Source organism: Sceloporus occidentalis, unplaced genomic scaffold (assembly GCF_023333645.1).
Source record: "Sceloporus occidentalis isolate IW3139 unplaced genomic scaffold, rSceOcc1.0.p SCAF_181, whole genome shotgun sequence".
NCBI lineage: Eukaryota > Metazoa > Chordata > Lepidosauria > Squamata > Phrynosomatidae > Sceloporus > Sceloporus occidentalis.
The window spans coordinates 646,611-663,695 of record NW_028317161.1 but is presented as its reverse complement, the minus strand read 5'-3'; the positions used below and the strand labels follow the sequence as shown (position 1 = coordinate 663,695).

General features: G+C 39.6%; 1 protein-coding gene across 1 annotated transcript in view; it reads right to left on the bottom strand.

The window, feature by feature from the left end:
- LOC149278762 (transcription regulator protein BACH2-like) overlaps positions 1 to 16,803 on the bottom strand; it is a 34,670-nt gene extending 17,867 nt beyond the window's left edge. Inside the window, exon 1 of the mRNA XM_089501757.1 lies at positions 16,561 to 16,803. Within this exon, the coding sequence (XP_089357883.1) occupies positions 16,561 to 16,803 (243 nt within the window). The remainder of the gene's footprint in view (positions 1 to 16,560) is intronic.
- Between the last annotated feature and the right edge of the window lie 282 nt (positions 16,804 to 17,085).

Genomic DNA, 17,085 nt, shown 5'->3' with positions numbered 1-17,085 from the left:
GTGAATAGCATGTTTCCACTATTCTTTAAAATTTATTAAATGTGGTTTCTTTTGAAGCAGACAAAATTAATGGCTCCTCCACCCAAAATAAAAATTACAAATCAGATTGTACTTTAAATCTATCAAGCTGCTTTCTCATATTTATCGGCATTGCTCCAGCATATGTTTCCAACCATGTCAGAAAACCAGCCATATAGAACACATTGATTTTCGCAATACATAGAACTTTCTTTTCTGCAAATTCCAACAGAAACATTTTAATTGCTCTTTAATAAAGGAAATCGAAATGTGCTTGGCTTCTCTAAGCAGTAAAGTAGTCTTAGCTAGTGTTTTAAAAAATGAAATCTTATATTTGTGCCTTGATGGTCTTAAAAATCTTTTTATGTTATAAAGTGGTCCTCACTACTCTGCTTTATAGAAAGTAGGTGATAGGACAACTGTAGTGAATTGATAAGCGACCCTAAAGATTCAATTGTACTAGGTTTTACTCAAAACACCAAATCCGTTATGAACAATGTAAATAACCAGTAAATAAACCTATTTTAAGAGATTATTTAAGGCATATTTTAAAACAAATTTAGTATGCCATAGTATATACCTGATGTCACACAAATGTAATTTTATAGTTCTCCACCCAAACATAATATGCTCGCCAAATAATATAGCAGATGTATATGTAATCTGAGAGAAAAAAATCACATATTTAAGTACAGTATTGCGAGCAGAGGCCATCAAGACACATAATAACTTGTATACAGAGTCTTGCAGCCGAATACACCTACTGCCTGATAACAAACAGACTATACTCACTACCAGCTCATACAGACTTTTAAAATCCTGGTGCCGAAACTCGGCCTAAGGAGACCCTGGTCTCCCTGCTCCAGGAGTAAAGGTCCATACGAGCGACCAATAGAGTTGCTCGTACGCACCTTTAACTCCGGACGTCAAAACTCCGCCTGGGACCATTGGTCTCCCAGCTCCAAGAGTTAAAGGTCCACACGAGCGACCAATAGAGTCTCCTCAGGCCATGCTCCACCATCAGGAGTTAAAGGTCCATAAGAGTCATTGGTGGCCAGAGGAGACCCCTCCAGGCGACCAAGAGAGTCGCTCGCACAGGCCTTTAAATCCTCGAGCGAACCTACAGATTTGAAGCAGGACAAGGGGCAAAGAAGGCACAGACCGGTTGTGTGGGGGCAATGATGGCACAGACCAGCCTTGAAGTTGGGGGGCCCAGGGCAATTTTTCACATCAGGGCACCGTGGTTTCTGGTTACGCCCCTGCACGCACAGACGTTTTTATGTTTTATTTTTTGCCTTTATGACTGTTTGTGTATTTTCCCCACCTCCTCCACTTCCTGCTGCGTGTGGTATGATATTCTGGTGTCAAGTTTGTTTCCACATTCATTTTCTGCCTTTTGTATTCATTTTTTACCTCAGCATAATCCTATTACATTGCATGATCTGCTTTAATATGCATGGTATGCAGTTGATTGACAAGCAGCTTCTGCTACATTATACATAACATATCTTTCTGTCCTTAAAGAACAAAGCAAATATTATTTATGAAGAAATAAACAGGAGTACACATTTAAAGTTGATCTCTAGGACAGGTTTCACAAATATCTTTAAATGAAAAATACTGTTCTAGAGCGATAAGTAGGAAGATTGGAAAGCTCACATCTACGGTTGCCACCTTTTCCCACAAAAAATACCTGCCACAGTTGTGGGTCGGTGATGGTGGAGATATCAGGTGCCTAGAGCTCAGTTCTTGTAAAGCACTGTGGATATCCTGAGGCCATATCCCTCTATTTTCCACTCCATAAAAAGCTTTAACAGTATAACATGCTTACAGTAATAGTTTATTGAAGAGCAGTTTACTTGCTGGGTACTTTATATACCTAATTTATATGTGTAAAATATATGTTCTTATCTCACTCTATCTAACATAGCTAACGAGGCTTCATCTTAGAGATAATTTTCTTCTGCATATTTTTTTTTTTTTTACTCTCACTCTTACACTCTCTCAAACTCTCACTCACTCTCTCACACTTACTCATTCTCTCTCACACACTCTCTTACTCTCTCAACGTCTCCCTACTTTCTAAACTGATCGCCTGCACGTTCCTGTCTCCTTTTCCCCACCTCCAGCTTCTTCTCTTGTCTCTTCATCTTCTTATTTCTTCGAGAGCTTCTCCCAGTATTATCTCCATTGACTATGCCTTCTGGAGTACTTCTGCACAAGGGCAGTGCCTACGCCGACACTGGGAGACTCAGCCAGCACAGACGTCACCCCTGTGCTGGATTCCGCATCAGATACGCTCCTGCTGCATCGTCCTAGGCGCGGCTCTGCATCCGCACATACACTTGCATAATTTGCCTGCACCTCACTCCCCCTGCTGCAACAAAACTAAAGCTTTGCATTGCGGATATATTTACTTATCCCGGCAAAGGGTTGGATACTGGATATGCCCACATAATACTGGTTGGGTGGGAACCCTACTCACATGTTTGCCATCAAATACCAACAGAAAAGTAAATATTTTCAATATTTTATATTTAAAAATCTAATAAAAAAACATTAGCAGACAAAAAGGCTGTAACATGCATCTTGAAGGAAAACAGAAATTTTCTTCTGCTCTGGTGATCGCTACAATGATGTAAAATCCTCATCTTGGTATCTTGTTCTCTGGGTGAGCCAAGGACTAAAGGAGAATTTGCATTGTAGCATTTGGCTTCTACGTGCTGCTTTCCCTAAGTTGACAGAAACTGTGTTTTGCCCAGAAATAAAAAAAAATAAACCTTTAAATTTAGAGGTTCTTATGTTTGGGGTTACTATCTCATAGAGTAGCTCTTGCATTGGAAGGGGCAAACAATTCATGTTCCAACAAAACATAAAAACAAAACAATGGAGTATTGTGACAATTGGCCCAAAAAACCTGTTAAATGGTATTTAATAGGGTCCTTACATTTACCATTCAACCATGTAAACTTACCTTGGAACTTCTAATTCTTCGTTAGCTTTCTGCAAGGTACTCATAAGAAGTGACTGAACTATGCACTGCTTGTACAATATTCTGTGCCTCGTCATACCTATAAACAACAGTGCTGTAATTCTAGGGTCATATTCCTCACCCAGAGTGTGCGTTACCTCTTCACAATCTATTTCGAGCTGTCTCATTGCTTGGCATACTGAACAGTCATGGAGGAATGAAGCATAGCATGCCAAAAGTTTGGAATTAATTTAGCTTCTGTCAACAGCTTATGCTCGTGCAAAACACAGGCTTCCACTACACTGCCAGAGGAGGACATATATGGTAAGACAGACATAGCCCTGCGACTTTAATTACAAGCTTGAACAGGCCCACCAGTCACCTGCTTTATGCTTCTCGAAATGCTGGTTCAAGATGAGGTGGCCAAGTCTAAAGTGTACATAGCTGGCATATTCATTTCTAACCCAGGAGGAGATAAACCGAGTCCGGTTATGCTGCAATGTAAAGCCTGGAAGCATGAAAATAAATAGCCTTCCTGTGTGGGTTAACATTAAAAAACTTATACGGCAGTGTCATACATCAGATTATTGCTCATCTATAAATGGCCTTTCCAGGGAAATGTCAGTGTAGGGAGTTAACAAATGTCTAAAATACGGAGCAAGTACTAAAAGAAGGGCCAGATTTCTGTACAATAAATAATCTCCCTGGTGTGAGAGTATGACACAAGGCCAAAGCAAGAGCAATATGTAAAATATATAAGACACTGGTGCCCACTATCCTTGTAAAGGAAGGTTATAGACATAAAAATCTAATCTACAAGTAGAATCCAAATTTGCAGCATGTATTAGCTCTGCAATAAAATAAAAGGCACTGTCACACAGTCTCTGCTATGACCTCTAAATGTTTGTTTCAAAATTTATGGCATATTTAAAGGGCTTTGTTAGTGGCAGATGTGTAAGACATAATACTAAAGTGGTTGCAAAGAAGCCAAGTTTTAAAGAGTGATTAATTATATGGTAAATGCCAATTCCAGTCAAGATGTGGAAAGGCTCTGGTATCTTTTATTTTTCCACTCAAATGATGTTTCAAATGTTAGAACATGGCTGACATCTGAACCCCTTTAGATGCTACACTATAGCTCATGACACTGTCAAATAGATAATGGCTGACTGTAACCCAAAAAGAGTTAAGGGGCAAAACAGTAACCACTTTTTGCTATCCAAAACATTCGCAAGGGAACATACATGGCTTGGATAGAATGCTGGATTTTGAAAAATATGGAAAGAAAATAAATACTAGTGAGTTTACTTGTATTATTTTGGTCCATTCCCTGCTTTAAGTTTTTACTGACAAATGGACAAGGGAATATATTCATTCAAAGAAGATATAAGAAATATCAGAACTATAACAAACTGTGGTGTCTGTTATTGTTTTGTATTTAGTTTTATCAAACCTTGTTCTACAGGTCACCAAGTGACCCTCTAAACTACAATTTAGAAACATAGATGTTCTGGCTACAAGAATATAGATAGTGATTTAAAAAAGATTAAATAGCTTTGTTCTAACTTAAGTTTATTTTATTTTTAACATAACACAAATAAGGTTAGGAATGATAAATAAAGAAAGGTTGGCTTTTTGTAATACACCAATCCATATTTTTGTAAGTATTGCTAAAAACCTTGCATTTAAACATCAACTTGACTGCTGGTATTGTGCCCAAAATAGCGTTAGACACGGATGACAAAAGTTAATATGTCCTACCTCATTACTGACTAGAGGTCAGAAACTACCCTTGAAGAGCTGGCATAAAATGTATGAAATGCCTGCCAGCATATCAGAACTTTGAACAGTTGGCTGCTCAGAGAATTGTAACGGGAAACTATTGAAACTAGTGAAACAAAGTGATGTTAGCTGAATAGCTATTACACAATTGCGCTACAACAGCAGTATACATTGGTCCCCTATACAGCAGTGGAAGTCCATTTTCAATTCATATTCATTGTATACAGGGCCGGCCTTAGGGGTGTGCGACCTGTGCGACCGCACAGGGCGCCATGGTTGCAGGGGCGCCTGACCGGGACTTAGATTAAAGCATCGTTTTTTTTTTTTTAAACTTTATTTAACATCATTCATGTTAAATAAAGTTAAAAAAAAAAACCGATGCTTAAATCTATGTCCCGGTCAGGGGCGCCGAGCGGTTGCTCGTGAAGTTCTCGGCAACCGCTCGGCGCCCCTTACTCTCCGTCGCTGTGCCGGCATCTCATGTTGAGCGCCGGACTATTCCGGCTCTCAACATGAAATGCCGGCAGAGCGAGAAGACGGATGCCTCCCGCTCTCACCGCAGGACTCCGGCAACAAGGTAAGTGTGGGGGGGTGTAGTTTGAAGGGGCAGAGGGGGGGTGTAGTTTGGAGGGGGGGTGTAGTTTGGAGGGGCAGAGGGGGGGGTGTAGTTTGAAGGGGCAGAGGGGAGGTGTAGTTTGAAGGGGCAGAGGGGGGGTGTAGTTTGAAGGGGCAGAGGGGGGTGTAGTTTGAAGGGGCAGAGGGAGGGGGGTGTAGTTTGAAGGGGCAGAGGGAGGGGGGTGTAGTTTGAAGGGATGGGGGGGTGTAGTTTGAATGGGCAGGGGGGGTAGTTTGAGGGGGCAGAGGGGAGGGGTAGTTTGAAGGGGTGGTTTGAGGGGCGGTAGTTTGAAGGGGCATGGGGGGGTAGTTTGAAGGGGCAGAGAGGGCGGGTAGTTTGAAGGGGCAGAGAGGGGGGGTAGTGAGGGGGGGCAGAGGGAGGGGGGTGTAGTTTGAAGGGACGGGGGGGTGTAGTTTGAATGGGCAGGGGGGGTAGTTTGAGGGGGCAGAGGGGAGGGGTAGTTTGAAGGGGTGGTTTGAGGGGCGGTAGTTTGAAGGGGCATGGGGGGGTAGTTTGAAGGGGCAGAGAGGGCGGGTAGTTTGAAGGGGCAGAGAGGGGGGGTAGTGAGGGGGGCGCCAGAGGAGTAGTCCGCACAGGGCGCCAGAACGCCTAAGGCCGGCTCTGATTGTATATGCTGCTGCCTAAGATTACTAACCATAAATAGATTTCAATAATTTCACAGTTAACTATGCATTATGTGCAGAATACTCAGCCCTTCTCTGAGGGCATCTAACCAATCTTATGCTTTCAATATAAAAATTAAGTTAGTGAGATATATGGTTTCATCTCACCATGACGTACCAGTAGCTTATAGTTTATTGAACAAACCTTTTTGAAAAATTTACATAAAACATCTGTTTTTGTCATGGGTATTCTCTCCAAGCAAGTTACCATTTGGGAGGGCAAAAAACAGAAACAAAAAATCTGAATATTTTATTATTAAAAAAATATATATAAGGAGATTCATTGTTGCAAAGCGACAATATAAACACAATGCAACATCTGTATGTCTTTCGAGTACATGTTTTTTTTTGTGCTCTATGTGGATAATTTCATCAAATCTTCACAAATGTGAAATCATTTGAAATAATTATAATACACATAATCCATTAATATAATGCATTATTTGGATGGATTTTAAAAAGGATGATTATACCAGTTGTTTTAATACAGTATCTGTGTTTCATAAAAGAACAATTTATGAAAAGGATAATTTGAGCATTACATGTGCAGTCTTTTATAAAAAAAAAAAAAAAAAAAAAAAGAGAGAGAGAGAGACATTTTCAAATTTCATAACCTAGAGCAGCTCACCTTGATTGCGCTATATGAAGACATTGTCTTTCCAGCATCTAAATGTCATTTGCGTTATTTATTATTGGTTAAACATATTTTGCATTTAATTATGTTTATTGGCATCCATTTTAAATGTCACACTGAACAAATCTCCCCCTTGGAAACATTAAAAAAGGCTCGACACTTTGGCCAATAATTAAAAGTATGTATTTTTACTGTATTTAAATATAACAAGAGAATAAACGTCCTTATTAAGGCATTCTGAATAGATTATTCACTATAGCATTTGTGAGGATAAAAAAAAACTATTTTAATAATCTGGGCATGTTTACTTGCACAGAGAAATAAGTATATAGAGGTCTATAAAATAAATAAAAAAATAATCACTGTAACACTTTAAGGTAGGTAGGACAAATTGCATTATATTTTTCTATATTGCTTTATTTTTGGATAGTAAAAGTGGTTAGCGGATACCACTATAATATATGCCCTCCTTGAATATATGCCCTCCTTGATCTTTGGGCATATTATTAATTTTTATTTTCATTTTGTGCGTTGTCCAGAATATTTTATCCTTTCTTGTTAATTCAGGGGGCTCCAAAACATTATGTTGTCAGCAGCTGATTTGAAGGTCTTGAATGACTGATGTATTACCTTGAAACGTGTTGTGTGGCACTGCTGAGCTGATCTACTGTTAAGGACTCCTTTTTATTAGCTGTGGTCTTATTACCTGGATCTTACACTATGGATGCTGGATGCTGCATATTTTAAATATAAAGTACTACATTCTTTGTTTACTACATTTATTATGATTTATATCATTTTTATATTTCTTAATATAATGGGGGAACAGAGAAGACCACCACTATTGCCAATGAGGACCGTATATATTTACATCTATTTGTGAGTGCATTATATAAAGGCACCCATTTCTGACAGACTTACAGTATTACACTATGTATTTTTTACGTTTTTTTTGTTTCATGTGTATCCAAATGTTTAAATTTTGACCCACACAGGGCTGCTAGGGGTAGCGTGTGTCTGTATGGTATGGTATGGTATGGTATAGTATATATTGTTTTTTTGTGAATAGCCTTTTGGTGAATGAATGGCGTTTTAAAGCAATTTCGTTGTTTCAACATTTTTGTTGTTTTCTCCCTTTTGGTCTTCATTGATTTGATTTAAAGCACCTGAAGTAAGCAGCATTACAGAGATGTATGTTGATCAACCAAGTAATTGTATAAAAATGCTTCAAGGTAATAAAAGATACCAAGATCATCACCAAATTTGTAGGCATGTATATACCAATATTCAATTTATACTGAACCACTACGCTGCCAGTTTTAAAATGATGCTACATAGAAGGACCTACAACTTTAGGTCAACATAGGCAGAAACAAATTAAGAAGCTTTAGAGTGAGTGAAAAGCATCAGAGGAACATGCAGTGACTCCCATTCTAGAATCTCCATTGTATTATACAGAAAAGCTGTAATGTGGTCGTATCTCCTCGGTTCAGCAGCAGGCAATATGGAGCAATTTCACATGGAATTACTAGAATTAATAGGATAAGTCAAAAGAACCAGCTCTGACAATGAAGATATATGCACACAGAACAATAGGCCCTGCCTTAATCATTTTTGAGATTGGATTTCTCCTCAGGAGATACAGAGTCATACGGGTGACACTCTAACGACAAGTTGCTGAGCTACTTGTCTTTCCCCTTGTTGTCACTGTCACCTTCAAGGTTGTTTATTACCAGCCATGATGATCTGCAGGTTGAAAGAGTGAAGATAGCTCTCTGTCTTGGTAGTAAAGGAGTGGGTATTTATTTTAATAGTATTTGTCTTTTTTGTATCCAGCATAAAGTTAATCTCACAGAATCATATATTCCCACTGCTATTATTTCTTATTATTAGTAAATAGCTAACATTTCCTAACTTCTGGCATCTGAGGGGTAATTCTCTCCTTTACACACTGGAACTATGAAGTATTCCAATAATTATGTGGAGCACACTTCTGGATAAGTGCTAAACTCAGGAAAACTCAATATTTGAGCCGCTATTATATTTATTTATATATTATATATTTTGAATCTTCCCATGCCCTTCCTACATGTAGCCAATGGAGTATAGCAAGGATTTCAGGCAGCATTAATATCAGCTGAATTCTTTCTATGCTCCTTTTCTAGGTCTTCCCTTTAGTGTTTTCATATGTGTTTAATTGAAACAGAGAACTGAAGTATTATTGGGGTTTTTGGGTGGGTTTCCTTGGGCTAGGGGCAGATATTATTCTATCTGAAGAAGAGATCTCAGAAGTCCTGAAAACTCATACAACTCCACATTTTTTTCTGTTGGCCCAATAAAGACTATTTATTCTCTTGGACCAGTGCGACTATTTTCATTGAGTTATTCCTCGAAAAAAAATAAAACATTTCAACACCTTGTACATGCACATTCACACTGCTTATACCTATACAGTATCACTAAGTGGAAAACAAAAGGTACCATTAATGGCGACACAGTGTGGAGCACAATGTATAAAATAAAAACTATTCATTTTAAATCAATCTACCGTACCAAAATGCTCCATTACAAATAGGATTATTTAATTTAAACCTCAGCTCTGTCAAGCTCCATTAGTTTAAATGGAGCCTGCCATCTCCAGAGTTTGTTATAAATCAGGCTTATTTTACAATTTATGTTCAGTGAAGTCATTGCCTGGATACGAGAATTTATAAGCGAGAAAGAAAAAAAATTACACAGCAGTTAGTAATTGAGCAAAGTCACTATGCTGCTCTCTGATTCAAAGAGTCATCTTGCTAAATGAGGACTCAAGCTGTCCTATACCTTGCATGCTACTAACAAATAAAAGACCTCTGGGAAAATGCTGAGCGTAGGCTGCATCTATTTTCAGCATGTATCAGCAGCTGCTGCCTCTGTGATCATGCATACCCTATACCATATGTAATCACTCCAGAGCTGCAACCAGTGAGATAATGAAAGTGTGCGGCATAAATCTATACTCGACAGGAATGCTAAATGAGAAAAGCAATACAGGGAGAGAGAAAAAGGGGGGAAATAAAGCACATTTTCAAGTCATTAGGAAGAGGGACTTTGACATATGAAGCGTTGCAAGCATTAATAGCACTTATCATACAGAGTGGAGACAAAGGGGGCAAATGAATCAAACTGACAGAACTGGGCCTTATTATGCTAATGCATATTCCTAGGCTGGAGATCTTACTCCTTGGTGTGCAGTGAAACGATACTACCACAAGAAAGACGTTGCATGGACAACAAGAACACATGATCGTTTCTTATTGTAGACACAGAGTTAAAGGATTATTCTAGATTGGTAGCACCGAGGCAGATAAATAGAGGAGTGGGCTATATCTGCCCCATGCTTGGGATCAAAAATACTTAACGGAATGGCAAACAAAAAACTAAATCCTGATTACAACGGCAGAGAGCCTAAATGCTTACAATTGCTTATTTTATTTCAAAGCAGGTTACCTAGCAACCGTCTCCACAAGCTTCGCTTCTTAAGGAGAAGGAATGTCTTCAACCAGCCAGGTATATTTAATAAAAGGAAATTATACTAATGCAGATTCTGCAGACAGGTATAGGACATATGTTTGGATTGGGTTATATCATCTAAACAATAACGGAACCAAAGATGGTTGAATTTCAGCCTAGAGGAGTAATATGAAACAGAAATAGGGTTTGAAGCGAGTTCATTTAGAATATATAGTCAAGGGCAATTGGGATTAATGAAGAAGGGTCTCGTAATGGTGTTTTAAGACACCTGGCCACACAACAACCAATAGAAATAAAGTACAAAAAATACTCCAGTCTGTACACAGGCACACACAAATACTGGAATGACTTTCTAGGCTTTGCCGTTCGACCCTGAGACTCAACACACTGCCAGGTTCAATATTGCCTTAAAACTCCATGGTGCAATTTGGTATTGTTAATCATTATGTGAAAATGCAAATGTATGTCTAACATTAATTAGAAACCGCTCCCATAAAAAAGTGGACCCCCACCAAAAAAATCGAGGTTTTCATTCTGTAATTCCTTTCACTTTAGTGATCTGCTGAATATTTAATGCGTGTTCTCTTTTCTAACAACACCCAGGAGACAGCTAAAATGTTCTTCTTGAAGAAATGTTCTCAGAGTAAAAATGACTTCCATCAGACAGTGCATCTGTTGGGAAAGGCAAATGATGCGTTGGATCAGGAAATATATTAACACTCAATGTGCCACAGAAACGCATAGCATACCTGGACCAGATAACTACTTATCCCCTGTTACCATTGGCTGAGAACTTTGGCAAAAAAGGCTATGCCAATATTATCAAGACCCTTATATGTTAATTTAGGATTACTTGTAGATTAGGCATTAGGCATTTAAATGTACAAAGGAATAATATTTACAGTATATTGGAATTTACAGCGGGATAGAATTACTAAACAAAAAATTATTTAATGGACGAGAAACTGTCAATTTCTAAAACTGCATTTGATAAAAACATTAATATTATAAATACTTGGAGGGTTATGTGTTATAACCATATATCATTTTAGAGATGATTTATTCACTGTATTGACTCTTTTCCCACATTTTTATATTATGCTTTGATTTATCTACACACTAAGCATGCACTTGCACTTGTTATCTGGACCTGATGACCAGATGAGGTCTTGATCAGTCAACTACCTGTTTCACCCTATTCCATAGGCTGAAATCACAAAAATAAGGCTATATAAAATGATATCCACCTTGGTTTTAAATTGCAATACACGATAAATGAAAATAAACTGAAAACAAAATGCAGTCTTTTCACTAAAAGAAAAGCTCACATGAGAGTTTGCAATAGACACCTGATTTTGTTAATATTTATCAAGAGTTTAAGGTGACCTCATTTTAGTAGCAAAGCGTCTAAAACATGAAGCTGATTTCCCTATAAATAAATGATCCTAACCTAATAACACAGAGGTGCTTCAATTAAAGGGATGTCACGTATTGTACAGCATAGCTTTTCAATTTAGATCTTGACCTTGTTTCCAGCCACTGAACATTTCTGATGCAGTGTCATCACATGTGTATGCATATTTAATAGGTGTAGCAGAGATTTATGATGTGTATGTGACTGAATCAGCTACAAACGAAAGTCATTACTAGAAAGGTGATTTATTGGGAAAGAGCATCTCCAGTGTTTCCAATCACCCTTTTAGATCTGAAATTCTGCATTTCCTGCTAATTTCCTATTATAACACATTTAACCGCAATACTTTTTAGTGCAATAACATTTACTTCTCTATACATTCAGTAATTATGTGTTATTCATGTGTTCGCAATGTATATTATTACAAAATAATGGTGATATTAAACATATTAAAACAAGTAATGTTAAATGCCTCCCCCAAACAAGCTTGTTATTTGTGTGAGTGTCCCAATTAGAAGTCTGAGCCCTGTTGTTACTTTAGAAAAATAACCTAGACTAGCTGTAAAAATGCATCTTTTGTCTTTGCACACATTACATGTGTACCATGCTTTAAGGACATTCACTCGTAAGAACTTTTGTGTCTTTTCAGCGTTTTTCTGAGTGTTTTCATGTTTTGTGGAGGAAATGACCAGACAATAGCAGTGCTGAACATGCATTGAGAAGTTGAAAAAAAGGTTGTGCTTCATTTTAAGTACATTTTCATTTTATATACGTGCTCTGGACACCATTGTGTACGTTAATGTGGGGCAAGCATTGAAATGCCAGGTAAGTGCTTGTGTACTACAAACTGGCACACAATTGTGTATGTTTTCTGTGTATGGAACAACCAATGCATCCCGCATGATCTACATGGACCTTTCAATAAATAAACACAGATTTCCAACCCAAGACAGTATTGGAGGTTAGGACAGTAAGACTTAATAAATTACATTACTCCAATCCTCTCCTGGGCTACGACAAGGCTGAGCATATTCGCTGAATCAGCCACACTCAGCAAACTGCAGACTTGAATCAGAACCTCAGGAGAGCCCCTTGCGAGCCAATAATCATGTTGTGCTGTAGAATGAAATGTTTTACCATTTCTAAGTATGTAGCATGGAGTAAAAAAGCCTAACACAAAGCCTCTTTTTTCACACCTTTTCAAACCTAAATATACAGAAATATAAAAAGTAGTAATAGTTAGCTATAATTTAATAAACATGAAGAATAATGGCCCATGTGATATGACATCATCACACATCAGTAAATATTTTCTATACAGACATTATTTATGTACAGTATATTATACAAACTAAAATAAATATAAAACCATTCTTACTTTTGATCTACCCTTCAGTCACACTATTTGACTTCTGGGTTCATAAATACAGAAGCACAGGTTGTTTGATACACTTTCATTAAGAAATCAAACAGAAAATCAATAGATCGCCTGTCTGAAGCAAAAGTCTGAGCCGTTTTCTTTTAATTCATGCAAGACTGAAGAACTGATTCAGAGAATAAGCTCTTTTTAGAGCAAGGTTCCACTTTCACCATAAATTACCTAATTGCTATAAGTAGCAATGATGAAGTAATGTTAATTGGGTAATGGCCTCCTGCCTGGCATTGGCATGACCTACATGAAGCTTGACAGACAGTTATATATTTATATCTTTCTGCCACTTTTTATAATAGGAAACCATATGGAATTTCATGAGTCAGTTGCATTAAATGACTAAATATATAGTTATGAATATGTACTCCTAATGTAATTGAGTCTGACAATTCATTTAGTAGTATTTTAAGCAAAGCAAATGAAGAGCTAAAAAGTGAAGAATATATATATTTCAGTCTTTGTGAAAAACAGCTTTCGTTTAAACCACTGGTAACAGATGCACAGTGAAATGTTGGCATTTCATCACTGAACAAATAGTAATAATAAAATATGTTGCTAAACTAATGTTAAATCACATCAAGTGGTTATTCTGCACCTCACACATGTTTTAAAATACATAAGCAAATACAAAGCAAATTAAAACCTCCTTTTATGAACTACAATTAAATATATAGCAGGGGCGCACCAATTAAGTCATTGAGGGAAACAAACAAGTCAAGAATTCTATGTATAATTGCCTGAACCCAAATCATTTTGGTAATATTAATTGAGATGCCTATACTCAATTTGGGATATTCAAAAATTGTAAAGCCATCAGGGACTAGTGTTATATGCCTCTGGATTTAGTTATCTTTTTATTTCAATAAAAAAGAAGTCCCCAGTTTTCATGTGCCCTAAACTATATTGCTATGAGAAACACTGAACTCCAGATAGGACAGAGAAGCAGAGCCGGCCTTAGGCGTTGTGGCGCCCTGTGCGGACTACTCCTCTGGCGCGCCCCCCTCACTACCCACCCTCTCTGCCCTTTCAAACTACCCCTCCCCTCTGCCCCTTCAAACTACCCCTCCCCTCTGCCCCTTCAAACTATCCCTCCCCTCTGCCCCTTCAAACTACCCCTTCAAACTACCCCTCCCCTCTGCCCCTTCAAACTACCCCCCCTCTGCCCCTTCAAACTACCCCCCCTGCCCCTTCAAACTACCCCCCCCCCCCTGCCCCTTCAAACTACCCCCCCTGCCCCTTCAAACTACCCCCCCTCTGCCCCTTTAAACTACCCCCCTCTGCCCCTTCAAACTACACCCCCCCTCTGCCCCTTCAAACTACACCCCCCCTCTGCCCCTTCAAACTACACCCCCCCCTGCCCCTTCAAACTACACCCCCCCTCTGCCCCTTCAAACTACACCCCCCTCTGCCCCTTCAAACTACACCCGTCCTCTGCCCCTTCAAACTACACCCCCCCCTCTGCCCCTTCAAACTACACCCCCCCTGCCCCTTCAAACTTCAAACTGAGAGCGGGAGGCATCCGACTTCTCGCTCTGCCGCGGTGCCGGCATTTCAAGTTGAGTCACGGAGAGTAAGGGGTGCCGAGCGGTTGTTGAGAACTTCACGAGCAACCGCTCGGCGCCCCTGCCCGGGACTTAGATTAAAGCATCAGCATGAATGATGTTAAATAAAGTTTAAAAAAAAAACAAAACCAAAAAAAAACCGATGTTTTAAGTTAAGTCCCGGGCAGGCGCCCCTGCTACCATGGCGCCCTGTGCGGTCGCACAGGTCGCACACCCCTAAGGCCGGACCTGCAGAGAAGACTATGTTTTTTTTTACTTCATTTTTGGAGTGACCACCTTTCCATGGGATGAAGATGATGCCTTCTCACTTCACATGTTGGAGTGCCATTTGGTACCGTAAGGATAGATTTAGAGGGTGATGGAGTAGGTAGGCACTTAACCCCCTTTCTGTGTTTCTACAAACAGTTAATATGACTTTAAACCCTCATCCCAATGAGAAGGGATTTGGTCGGTGTGTGGGATACATGGGCTCCACTGTGAGGACTTAATTCAATCTTAACCCCCCTATACCACTGGGCATGGGACTAAGGTGTGGGGGAGGCACAAAATTACCTTTGTGCCTCATATAGGTTTTGTTTCTTGCATTTTAACCACCTCATCCCACTAAGTATGGTACATGGGGTTAGAGGGATAAACATAGGCTCTATTTGCTATATCTCCTCAGCCTAATATTCAATTACCGTATTGGCCCGAATATAGGCCGCACTCCCCCCCCCCCACTTTAAGTCTTTAAAGTGGGGGTGCGGCCTATATTCGGGGTCTATCGCCCGACGCCCAGGACATGCAGTTCCGGGCGCCGGGCAGGCAGCAGGGTTAGGATAGAGATCCCCCACAGCGGTGCATCCTACTTTCTGATACGCTCAGACAGCCTCCCGTGCCAGCACTCCCCCCCTGAGCGCATCGCTCAGACGTTCACCGGCTGCAGCGATGCTCGCGTAAACAACCTCTGCTGCCAGCACGTCTGCACGATGTGCTTTTACAATCTCCCTTGCCGGGAATTCCCACGAGGGGGAGTCCCGGCAAGGGAGATTGTTAAAGCACATCGTGCAGACGTGCCGGCAGCGGAGGTTTTTTACGCACATCGCCGCAGCCGGTGAACGTCTGCACGATGCGTTTTACCTCTGCCCCCAAGAATTACCAGTGCAGACTCCCGGGTGTCTTGCGGGGCCGGCGGGGGACATCTACGCAATACGCGTATACAACGGAAGTATACGCGTATTGCGTAGATGTCCCCCTCCGGCACCGCAAGACACCCGGGAGTCTGCTCTGGTAAATTGGGGGGCAGAGTGGCAGCATATCTCAGGGGGGGATAGTGGCAGCATATCACAAAACTTTTTCTTTAAAAAAGCACCAAACTTTTAGGGTGCGGCCTATATTCGGGTGTGGCCTATACTCGAGCCAATACGGTAATTCCAATTGTACACAGTAAAGAGGGATGATTGAAAGACTGTTATTATTATTTTTTTAATCATTACTTTGTTTTAATAGCTTTTTGTGTGTTTCAAAGAGGATATGTATATTGTCATTCAAATTGCATGCCCTTTCCTGCAATTCGCAAAATTCAAAGCCAGATATTGGCAAGCAACTAGTACATTAGTGAATATACAGACTGCATTTTGAGTGTTACTGTGCAAAGACCTTAACTTGACTGACTACCTGACTTTTTAGTGAACAGACCCAAGTGTGTGTTTTCAAGTACTTTTTAATTTGATTTATAACTCCCACACAAAACAAGCAGCATTGACAGAGTTGGTTGTAGGGGGGGCTCAATGCATAATTACAATATGTTGTATATATTTTTTTTGACAAATTATTTGCAAAATGCTTTAGCTTTTTAATATACAATCATGATTTTATGCTCCAACTGAGTGAAGTAAGCTTTGGGTTCTTTAATCTAAAACAGCACTTTATTAACGTAACCTGTTGCAAACGTACCTCTTCTGGTAAGCTGACAACCAAGTCATGTTGTGTCTGTGTAACCAGTACTTGCAAGAAGTACTCACTGCACGCAGCCAGCACTGCCCGATGTGCACGGAACTCCTTCCCTTCCACTATTAAAGTGACATCACAGAGAATATCCCGCTTCCACTGGTCATTGAGGCACTGAAGAATGTTTGTACAATGGACTGTTGACTCATAAACGTACATGGGGGATTCCGTCTTCTCATCTACAGACATTCCGTTTAGACCCTACAACATAGACCAACGATAAAATACAATTAGTGGAGAACCATATTTTTAAAAACGCAAATAACGATTACTTATTATTGGTAGCATTTTTAACATACTTCAATATGTCGGCAAAAGAAAGCTGAATGTAGGATATTGTAAAACCTAGTTGTACTACTCAGTGTAGTAAAATATCAAAGTTAACTTTTATAAATTGGAAATGTAAGCACATCTAATCAATGTTTCAATGCCAATGCTTGCCCTTTTTTATCTATCGAACATTGCTTCGAG